General features: G+C 49.8%; 1 protein-coding gene across 1 annotated transcript in view; it reads left to right on the top strand.

Annotated features, from left to right (window-relative positions):
- Positions 1–11,398, top strand: part of IGDCC4 (immunoglobulin superfamily, DCC subclass, member 4) — a gene marked incomplete at its 5' end in the record, with an annotated part of 55,847 nt that overhangs the window by 9,326 nt on the left and 35,123 nt on the right. Inside the window, one exon of the mRNA XM_009081635.1 lies at positions 3,316–3,449. Within this exon, the coding sequence (XP_009079883.1) occupies positions 3,316–3,449 (134 nt within the window). The remainder of the gene's footprint in view (positions 1–3,315; positions 3,450–11,398) is intronic.

Genomic DNA, 11,398 nt, shown 5'->3' with positions numbered 1-11,398 from the left:
AGCTCAGGACAAAATCTAACTTCCATATGTGAGCAGGGCACAGAAGTGTTTTGCAATTCTGGCTCTGAAGTATGTTGAAAAAACAGTCTTAAATTTGCAGCAGCTGCTGAGAGGTGGCTCACAGGATTTCTCTAGGTTGCAGTTGCTTTGGGGTGTGTGCAACATCTCTTGGCATAATCTCTTCTCTGTTTTAGGTACTGGCTGGATTTCACATCAGGCTCCAAATTGCTGTTTATTTTCTCTAGAGCCAAGACGAGTACTTGCTAGGAACTGGAGGTCTGTAGAGGTCTGCACAGCAACACAGAGCCTTGAGATCACATCATCTGCAATCACAGTATCTGTTTCCACATTTTGGCTAAGTGAGGGTTTTATATGTGTGCAGAGTTTCTGTGTTGTGTCAGGAGTGCCTCAATATGGCTCATGTTCACCTTTGCTGTGAGCATAAGGGCTTCCAAACTGAGTCTGCAAGAGCTGCAGCTTCCTCACTGTCCTGACTGGTGCTTTGGTCCATTCTGGACACCTTCTAAAGGCTGCAGGAAGGGTGTGCCAGCAGTTTACTGAGGAGAATGTAAGAAAGGGAATTGGGCTGTTAATGCTGGAATGTTCTCTGAGATGTAGGCTTGCAGGGTTTGGAAATAAGGCAGTGATGCTTGATTTCAGTTCATGAGCACTGCCCTGGTGAGCAGCTCTCAGCTCCTCTGTGCTCTCAGGTAGAGGTGGCTCAGGGAGGGAAACAGCTACATGTGTGTGCCCTGTTGCTCTTGCAGCTTGCAGTCCTCGTGTCCATGGTTGTTGGGCTCTGGTCTGAGTGTGCTGCCCTTCCACCTGTGCCTGCCTCAGCTGGGGGCTTGCCTCTCACCCCCCTTCAAGGGGGGTGATCTCCTCTGCGATCCTGGCGGTGCAGATGTCAACAGCTAGACTCCTGAGACTGCCAAGGTTCCTGCACTTCTGTTGCTCCCAGGGCCTTTGTCTGTCCTTTGGTTTGTGTTTTCTGCTTAATTCGTAGTGAAGGTGAGCAGACAAAAAGATCTGCCCTTTGTGTGGAAGAAAAGCTCTTGCCAACTGTCTGCTCTGAGTCATCAGGCAAACTTCCTTGCAGGGAGCCTGGGGATGGAGCAAATGCCCTTGCAGGCTGCCTGAAGGCTTCTAGTTCAGGACTGCTGGGACCCTGAAGAGTTGGAGGCTTTGTGAGCAGCTGGAAGAGGTTGTGAATAGAGAAATCCTGCCTTTCTTCCTTCCTTACTTCCCTGGTGGAGCAATCCTCACCTCTGCCGTGCTTTCCCAACGGGACATACTGCATTAAGTAGATTTCTACCACTGGCCTCGCTGCAGGGACCATCTTGAGCTATGTGTCCATGGAGTCTCCCCACTCACCCATTATCTACAACTACTGCTGTCTTTGGAGACACAATGGCTTGTTTTCTGCCCTCAAGAGAAGCTGAGTGTGTTGAATGAGTATGACTAGGGACATGATCCTGAGCAACCTGGTCTAGCTGACCCTGCTCTGAGAGGGGAGAGGCCACAAACAATTTCCAGAGGTCCTTCCCAGCCTCAGTGAATCTGTGATCTGTAATTGGAGTGTCTTTTTGTGGCTGGGAGATGCCTTGCCTGGTGTTTGAAATATGTTGATATTAATTACAGACTCAAATAGCAGATGCACGACAAAAATAAATATTATCGCAGTGGGAGGCTCTTCCCTCCACAGAGCTGAGAGGATGCAAATATTTGTCGTCTTTCTCCCGAGTCCTGATGAGGCATCCTGATGAGGGCTTTTGGGTACCATCTCCTCTGAGGTCTCTGCAGCTTGATCCTGAACAAAGTGTCTTTGTAAGTAGCAGGTTTGTGGTGTTGGGGATGTTTGGCAATTCCCTGGTGGCCGTGAGAAACTGCAGCCAGTCTGTGTCCACGAATCAGACTGTGCTGGTGGAGACACAGTGGTCACTGGAGGAGCGCTGGTAGCTCTTCTGTTTCTTCACCAGCTGTGAGGAGGACAAGAAGTGATGAGTAGCTGAGGTCCAGGGTTGATGCTAGACTCACAGCAGGGATATTGTCTCTGGAACACAGTGCTTAGGGCAAGGGAAGTGTTTCCCTTACCGCAGGTTTAGGGTAAGTGTTTGCAGGAGCAGGCATGCTGTTAGTGACCATGGTTTGAATTAGGATGGATGGTCTCTTAAGGTCCTCCTGGCTCCATGACCTTCACTCATGGCACTCCAGTTGTCTCAGCACCTGGAGAACCACAGTTTTACTTACTGTGATCTTTGTAGATGGCAGGACTGGCGTTTGTGGTTATACTTGTCTTTGTGCTGTTCCTGTGGAATAGCTGCTATCCCTCCCCTTAGCAATTGCCTTTGAATGTGTCCTCTTCATAATGAAGACTGATAACCCGGAGCTGCCTGTCAAACCTCAGCAGCTCTGTTTATAGAGACTTGCAATTAAAAATGGATCTCATATATAATTAAAAAGGATCACGTAGGCTTTGCGCCTTGCATTCAAGAATAAAGAGGCTGCCATCTAGGAATCCAGGCAGAAAATGGAGATGCTGACAGCCTGCTCCTACTTTTATGCTAATTGCTAATCATCTGCTTTGTTCAGTGTAATGCAGCAAGGATTGTGTTCATGTCATGAGCCATGTAGCCATTTCACTCCATGGAAGTGTTGCCCAGTAGCACCCCATGGGCAAATGGGAGGATACTGAATGTCCAGCTCTAAGCTTTTCAGCTTGTGAAAGCCAGAAACTTGTGCATAAAGGAAAGGAATCTCCACAACCCAGGAATGGTGCAGGCTCAGGTGGCTGTCCCCTGGCTGCTTTGACCTGTGAAGATGCAGCTGTGTATCAGTTAGTCCCTTCATGTACTTGAGGTGCAGCAGGAGAAAGATGGTGTTCAGACTTCTTTGCGATGTGTTTTTAATCTGGCAATCAAACCTGTGAAAAACAAGTACTTAAACTGGCTCTAATGTGTATGAAGGGACTTGAATGCTTGGAGACATTGCAGATGTGTATGTAGAAGTGTGCATGTGTCTATGGAGTTGGTTTATACTATCCAGTTGGCATGTGTCAGCAAAGCCCTGTTAGCCTGGTCTCCCAAAAGCACATTCTACATTGTAAGGACTCCGACGTGACGGATAGGTCTGTATCTGCTGCTTTCTAAAAACCCCCAGTTGGGTTACTTGAGTTCCTTATCCCATTCTGCTGTCATTACCAGACCTGCTCATGAGACATTTGCAGGAGAAAAGGAAAAGATAAAAGGGCTTTGAGGTGATAAATAGCTTGAATAAGGCATAGCCTGTCTCACAGTCTTCCTTTTGGTCACTCAGGTTTATAACTCTTCCCAATGGTGTCCTCCAAATTGTGGATGTGCAGGAGAGTGATGCTGGGGCTTACCACTGCGTGGCAACCAACGCTGCCCGAAAACGCTACAGCAGCGATGCCATCCTCAGCGTTGTGAAAGGTAAGGTGCAGGCAGGAGCCTGTTGGGCTGGGCACAGGTCTGCCAGGTGGAAATTGTGTGTGATGGCAAGCTGGGCTGAAGTACCAGCAACCATCTCTCCTGCTGGGGTGGTTCTGCACGTGGCCAGCTTTGGTTCAAACTTGCAGAAAAGGCATTTTGTTAAAGGTTTCTCTGTACTCTGGTGGGATGAGCAGGTTGGGTTAGGAGGGCTCCTTTATGCTCTGTGGCTGTTTGAAGGGATCAGGCATCCTGTTTGCACCTTGTACAGTGTTGTTGCAATCTCATCTCCAATGGCACTGGATGGCAAGACAAGCAAAGGCTGGCACAGACAGAGGAAGGTGCTTGCCCAAGCAAGCAAGAGAAGTAGTTGGAGGCTGGAGCAGCTGGCAGGACTGTCTATTCCATATTGTCCAGCACAGTCCAGAGGAGGTTGAGCACAACAACATCTGACTTGCCTTCTGTTACGCTCCAGAGATCTTTGTGTGGTACTTGAGAACAGCCTCAGCTGGGATTTCTTCTGGTGACATAGACCTCTGGAGCAAGGCTTTGAGTGAGACCTGTCCTTCGCCTCCCGATCTGGGCCTCAGTCTCGGAGTGCATTTTTCTTTGTAAACCAAGAGTGTAGCAGGCAAGTCCAGACATGAGAATGTAGCTGAGAGCATGAATGCAATGAGGGTCTCCAACTCCAGCATCCTTCCCAGCACGCCTGGCTGCCTCCCCAGCACTGTATAATCCCTGTGCTGCGAGGGCTGGAGTCTGGCTGAGCTGTCCCTTCTCTGAGGACAGTGCCCCCTGACACGTCTATCTCCCGCTCATGCTGACCCCAGTGTGTTTTGCAGGCAGCTTTAACCTTGAAAGCTCTGAAATTCTTCCCAGCCCCTTTTGTCTTTGTTTAGGATTGTGTTGCTTGGCATTCTGCTCCCAATGTATTTTCACAGCGATGGCTTTGCTGTTCATCCATCAGCAGGGAGTGTAATTAACTGTGGAGCCTGAGAACACACCTCTGATCAATGGATTGTGTCGTGGAGGTAATCTGGGTGGAATCTGCAGAGAATTCGTGAGCGGTTGAATGCTCTGTATCTAATTGCCAGCCCCTGCCAGATCCTCTGTGTGCTTAATGAAGCACAGAGCCGAGGGGAGTGCTTGCTGTGGGCACTTCCACACTCCAGAGACAGCTCCCATGTTGGGCCTGGTTTGCTATTGATAAGTGATATTGATCAAGCTGCAAAGGTGAATATGCTGTCCTTGGCATCATAACTCCTTCTGCATAATTGTATCTTGTAACTCTGCCATGTTTAATCTGCTTTGCAAATGGAGGCAGTGGAAGAGGTTAAATGGGAAGCATTCCTTCTGGAGCACCAGCCGGCCCGAGCAGATTTCTGCCTGGAGTTCTCACCCAAATCTCTCTTCTGCAGCACCACACCACCCGCTGGCTGCTAAAACAAATATGCGAGGTTGAATTTTTCACCAGATTGAGCTGATGGTGATGAAAAACATGCCTGTTAAATCTCTGGGGGTTTTTATAATTGGGGAGAAATATCTCTGAGACAGATGGGAAACTGCAGTGACCTGTGCAGGCTGCAAACTCCTCCACGAGTGACTGGCATGGTATTGATCCTTTTTTGTTTCAGCATTTCAGCATCAGAGGCACATTTTTGGGTGTTTGGACTGGCTTGAGGAGTCTTTTCCTCCCTGTTCAGGAGCAGCTGATAGGAGTTGAACTGGTCCTTTGCCAATTGTGAAAAATAAAACCAAACTAAACCAAAACAAACAAAGAATTTCAGAGGAAAAAACCCACTAAAATAAACTGAAAAACAAACAACAAAAGAACAGTAACCTGAAATACAGTTATTTAGTGTTGCTTGAGTTGGTTATTTGGAAATCTCAGAGACCAAATTCCTATGTGTCTGCAGGCAGCAACAATTGAAGTCCCTGCTGATGGCTTTGTGCTGAGGTAAGGTGACAGTCCAACCTTTCAGTCCTGCTGCACTATCAGGGCTCCTGAAAGAGGTTTGTGCAGTGGGACCTCGTGTCTCCTTACCAGCTGTCCCACTGATTTGGTGTCCCACTGGCAGTGCCATGTGATGATGATTGAGTCTGTGTGCTCATGGTAGATTTTGGGGTCTTCCTGGCTATAATACAAATGCTTCCACTTGCACTGGGTTGCCAGCACTCAGGCCTGGGAACATCTCATGTTCATGCCTGTGCCCCTGCCAGACAGGGCTGGATTTGAACTGGCTGTGCATAGCAAAAGAATCCGTTTCCCTGTAGCTCTTCTGCCCAGTTGTCCTTTTCCTCCCCCTTCTCCCCCCTGTTCCCGATATGATAGCTGGGAATTGTTCCATCTCCCCTATTGAAGGCCTTTTCCCAGTAAAGACAGCAATTAGCATGAACCCCTTCTGTCATATCTGCATGGCCTTAAAACCCCAAAAGTGGCATTTCCCTGGATGGTGTGAGTTTCCCATTCTGGGGGGAATGCTGACTGTGCTGTGTGTCTGTGGCTAAGCACATGTTGCCCTTCCACAGACAGGGCAGGGAGTGGCGGTGCCGCAGATGTTTCGGCTGTGCAGACTTCATGGTGCAAATTTCCAGACCTTCCCTGGGGAAGTAGTGTTAGGAGCTGGAAGGGAAAAGAGAGCAGACAGGACAACGGGATACAGTCATGCAGCCCTGAAACAGAGCCTGCTGTCGGAATAGGGATAACTTGGATTTTCCCCTTGGATCTCCACTGCTCCCCAGCGGATGGAGTGCCAAGCACATCTGGCAGCTCTGTCCCTTCACCCCTCACCTGGACAGGTGATGAATGAACACTGTGGCCCTCTCTGCCAGAAAGGGCATTAGGAGCTGGCTGTGGGATGCTTTTCCCAGGCTTCAGCTGTGTGCTGCCTTTGCTTGAGGTTTGTGTGTGAGGTTTGAGCTGTGTCTTGTTTTTTGAAGCTCCTTGTTCTGGAAGCAGGCTCTGAACTTGTATGTAAAGAACTAGTTCCCTATGTGTCCCTGCCTGTCCCAGGTCCTTGGCATGCACAGGGCAGTGTTGCCATGCTTCATAAAGCAGCTCTCAAAGAAGAGTAGCAGAAGGGCTTGGGGAACATGACATTGTGCAGTCTCAGCAGGTCACTTTGCCTGTCCCTTCACTTTTCCCCCTCCATGTCATGCGCATGCTCTTTGTGTGTTTTCATGGGAATGGGGATTCCCTCTGGCTGTGTGTTTGCCCCACAACAGGCACAATGTGGCACAAATAACAGAAGCTGTGCTGCTGCTAGTATAGTACATTTCTGCAAGGACTTCATCCCTTCTGTTTTTAAATGGCACAAGGAGTTTGTCATTTAACTCCCATTGCATCTTCCCCATCGAATGGATACTGAGATCTTTCCCAAATTTCACTTTCCTACAGTTCATCCTATTAGTTTTAGTTGCACAGTGTTGGGAGTCTTGAAAAAGTTCTCATCGTTCCTTGGTTTTTAATCCCTTTGAATATGTGTGAGCAGTGTGGTGTCCACTGAGTGACCTAAAGAAAGTTAAAGATCTTTGCAATTCTAGAACATTAATGAGTTTTCACTGGACTAGAAGTTGTACAAGGCATTCAAACAAGACCATCCATTTTGAGATCCTGACCCCACAGCTCCTTCCTGTAGATCTCAGTGTTTGTGTCTTCTCATATTTATTGGTTATTGCAGAAGAGTTGTTGAAGCATGGTCCTGGGAGCCAGGACTCCTGGATGCTCCTTCCGTCTCCATTGCTGGGCTGCCCATCAGAATCAGTTTCTTAACAGTTTAATTTCTCTAAATAGGGATAATGTGATAAATAGTCTTGGATTCTTGGAAGGGATGGGTCAGTGTGGAGAATGACTATGAGCATTTGGTGCTGGAGGTTTGTCTGCTCAGGTGAGCTGGGCACTGAGTGGCACGTGCAGAGGGAGGTGCAGACGTGTACCTCAGTGTGGGTGTGGATTTCTCTTCCTATTCCTGGTCAGGCTGTGCAGTGTGGCCACGATTGCTGTGACACATGTATGGGTACAACCTTTGCCTCAGACCAGGCTGGCAAGAAGCAGAATATGCAACAGCTTTCCCTCGGCTCTGACAAACCTCTGCGTGGCGGTGTTTGTGCTGTGGGATCACAGTCCTGCTCCAAATGATCCTCTCCCTGGGCTGCAGTAGTGCAGGAGTGGGAGAACAGACCAGGGTGATGGGGGTGGAGGTGTGGGCTGAGCATGCCACCAAGGAGTCTTCCAGCAGCTGAGCACATCCCCCGTGAGCTGGGATTTAGTGCTGTGTTATTAGAGATGACACTGCGAGATTGCCGTTGGCAGAACATCATTTACGTTGACAGTTGTAGCAGCTTGCTGCAGCAGTGTCCCAGGAAATGGATTTTTCAGCCAAATATTTGTATGAAATATGATAACAGGGACAGAGCTCGGAGGCAGCTGAAACACCTTCGGGTTTTTCATTCTTTTGGTGTTTGCATTGCAGTGGCTTTCAGGTGCCAAGGGAGAGCCTGGGACCTGGGTGGTTCCTGCTCCAAAGGGCTGTAGGAAAACTCAGCTATCGAGTGGGATGAGCTTTGGGGATGGGGAGAGGAAGGTGGTGATGAAGTGAGCAACACTCGCAGTTGGCCACCACCTCGCAGAAACAGACGTGCTGTTACCACAAGTGGATTTTCAGTCCCTGCATGTGCGAATGACGTGCTGGATGCTGCTTGGCGCTCAGCCTGGGCCCTGGCGGCACGTGCTGCGCTCCCCGCGCGGCTTTCAGCGCGGGCACCCTGCAGGCCAGGGACAGGCAAGCTCAGAGTCAGGTGAGTGCTGCTCTGGCCTGACTCCCTGGCTGCAGCCAGGCATTGGGCCCATTGTGCTGCCATTGATGGAGCAGGGCAGCGATAACCAGAGTGGAGGGATGGTCCCACCTGCTCAGGGTGGTCTTCCTCTGGCGGGAATCCCTGTGGGAGAGGCAGCAGGGCCCTGTGGTGTTGTGAGGGCAAAGCTATCCACAGCTGTGCTTGTGGGCATGGGACACTGCTTAGGGCTGTACATCTGGAAGGGAAGAGGGTCATGGAAATATGTAGGAAGAGAAAACGTGGGGTGGGATAAGGCAATTGTATTTCTAGTGCGAGTTGTTGGCTCAGCCAGACAGTGATGCATCACCTCTGTAGAAGGAGGCATCCCAATTCCAGCCTGCAATTGCCATGTTCCTGTTCCTTGTGCCTCTCCTGCTGGGCACAGACCTCTGTCACTTTTCCCTTTCTCCATTTAACATCCTGTTTTTCTTTGCCCACTGGTCTTCTTACATCGCTGGCAGTTAAGTAGGGAACTGCTCTCCACTTGACATCCCAAAAGCTCAGCCATGAGGGCTCTGTTTATGTGTGTTTCACGGCTGTGGTTTCCGGGACGCAGGTATCTGAGGCTGCTTGCATGATGTGTCTGATAGGTTCTGTAAAATACTCATGGTCCTGTCTGTGGCAGAAGGTGCTAAGCAAGCCACAGTAAGTGTGAATTCAGAGGATGGCAAGATCAAGGAGGAGGTATACAGCATTTTTAGCTTAATAAATAGGTTTTTTAAGCTGGGAGTGACCTACTGCCTAACACAAGCTGTAAACTTTCACTCCATCTCTCTTTTATTGAGCCTGACAATGCTGATGATTTGAAGCACACATGGAACAGGATTGAGACCACAGATTTTGGGTGAAACATGTGAAGGGCTGGTGCAGACATGCGTCAGGCACCCACCCAAACACACAGCTCTCTGCTTGGCTGGGGTTCGCACGGGGCCAGCATGCATCACACCCCACACAGCACCGAGGGAGGGCTGCTCATAGCTCAAGTGTCAGCAGCCTGTTGTGGGAGCCCAAGGGGGACTTTCAGCTCAGCTGTCTGTGAAGTTCGGTGGGGCTATGATATGCCACACTCCTGACAGCAGTAGCAGCCTGCAGTGACAGAGGGTTTGATACAAAATGCAGAGCCCTCACCTCCCATTAAGCAGAACAGCTAAGCCTGAGGTTGGCATCGAAGTGAGTGGCAACAGAGGTGTCAAGGATAATAGAGCAGAACAAGGGATGTACAGCTGGGAATAGGTGAGCTGTTTCCAGGTCCTGAGGGGAAACTGGTCTCTTCCACATGCAGTGTTAGCTGTGCATGATGTTTGGAGCTGTCAGACGTGGCCAGGCTCGTGTGTTACAGGCAGCTCTGCCTCCAGCTCCTGAAGACTAGGGATGGCTGGATTCAGGGATGATTTGCAGTCCTACAGTGCACTCCATGTGCATCTCTTATAAATCCAGGTCTGCTGTGCTTTTGAGGCTTCCTGAAATCAGAGCTGGTGTTTGCTAAGGCTTGGGCTGAAGCAGGGTTTAAGCAGTAGGCTCCATTCAGCTCTTCTCTGAGAGTCTTTTGGTGGTGGTGTAATCCTGTGGTGTATCAGCACATCTGCACTGCAGGGATCACACCTGGCCTCTCCTGGAAGGTGTGGAACAGGCTGTGCCTGTGTGGAGAGGCTGAAGGGAGCTAAGAATAGAGACCATAATTAGGTCAGCTGCTTGCAGTGGTCTGTGGGACAGGAAGGTTGATGTGGTTGGGCTCCTGATGACACTTGTTAATTATTAATCATTGGTGTTACAGCAGTGCCTCAGTAGCTCACTGAGGTCGAGGGCTAGCGCTGCCCTACGGCACTGACAGCATCCCAACAGCTGGAGTGAGGATGTTGGAAGTGTCTGGAGGCAGAGCAAAGCTCACAGTCCTGTCATGTTGCTTTAGACGTGGGACAGACATATGGAGCAGCCTTGTCCCTGTCTCCAAGACTCACTAGTATCTACAAGCCTGATGGTGCTAAGGAACAGGAATGGGGTGAGTGGGCCCAAATCATGGGGGAGGCTGAGTCAGGGGCTGAGCTGTGCTGCTCTGAGCCCTGGCTGGGATATCTTGGATGCCAGGGATCACTCAGAACCCAGCTGGGAGTTTGCCTTCAGTAACTGAGAGATATTCTTGCCCAGTGCTGTTTCCAGTGCAGCCGAGGGACAGTGCCATGTGGCTTGTGGATGAGAATGAGAAGCAGGAAGAGAGAGGAAGGATGGGATAAGGAGGGGCAGGTGATGCTACCAAACACTCTGTCTTCTGGCACAGCCTTAGACAGATCAGGGCTCTCTGTGGCACTTAGCAATTGTCCAGCCAAAGAGCTTTGACAGAATCTGTGGATATCAGTAATGGTCTTTCCCCATAGAAAGCCAGACTTTTCCTAGAAAAACAGATTTGCATTGTCCTGAGCGAATGCAGATGCATCCATCTGCTTTTAGTTCTCCCTTCCAAGTTGGCAGTCTCCGTTTGCCGCCAGACTGTGTTAGTGTAGTCTCCCAACGTGTTGTGTGTTCACAGAGTAGCTCGTGGGAAGCATTCTGTGTACCTGGCATCAGGGACACCCCACTGCGAGGTGCCTGCCCAAAATGTTCCTCTTGCAAAGCTGCCCACGACAGTAACATGAAGCACCACCTCTGGCAGAGGGAATGGGGCAGAGCACACGCCGTGGTCACAAAGGAAGCAGGTAGTGACCTCCTGCACAGCCCAGGGCCCCCAGCCTGCTCCTTCCCTGCCTCCAGCCTGGTCCCTCTCTGCTGTCACTGGATGTAGGTGAATTGCAAATGTCTTGGATGTTGCAAAAAAATCTGACTTGCAAATAGATCTGATGAGATAGGTATTGGCCTCAGAGCACAAGGAGGAAGTGACCCGAGTGAAATGGCTCCTGTCACTGAGGCAAGTTGAGGTGACTAAGGAGAAGTTTCAGGGTAACTTGTGAGCCAGAAGGGTCTTCTGCTGACCATGTCCCTGTTTCATTTCTGTGTAAGAAATGTTTAACTCTGTGTAAGAGTTAAAAAGTTTACAGCTTTTTTTCTTGGAGATTTCTCTTGCATCGTCCTGGCAGGTGATGTGCTGGCCTAGGAGGATGACAAGAGAGCTGGTGTAATGATGG

This window comes from Acanthisitta chloris, unplaced genomic scaffold (genome assembly GCF_000695815.1).
Source record: "Acanthisitta chloris isolate BGI_N310 unplaced genomic scaffold, ASM69581v1 scaffold17669, whole genome shotgun sequence".
NCBI classification, from domain to species: domain Eukaryota; kingdom Metazoa; phylum Chordata; class Aves; order Passeriformes; family Acanthisittidae; genus Acanthisitta; species Acanthisitta chloris.
The sequence above is the reverse complement of the archived record's forward strand: the minus strand, read 5'-3'. Positions and strand labels throughout refer to the sequence as shown.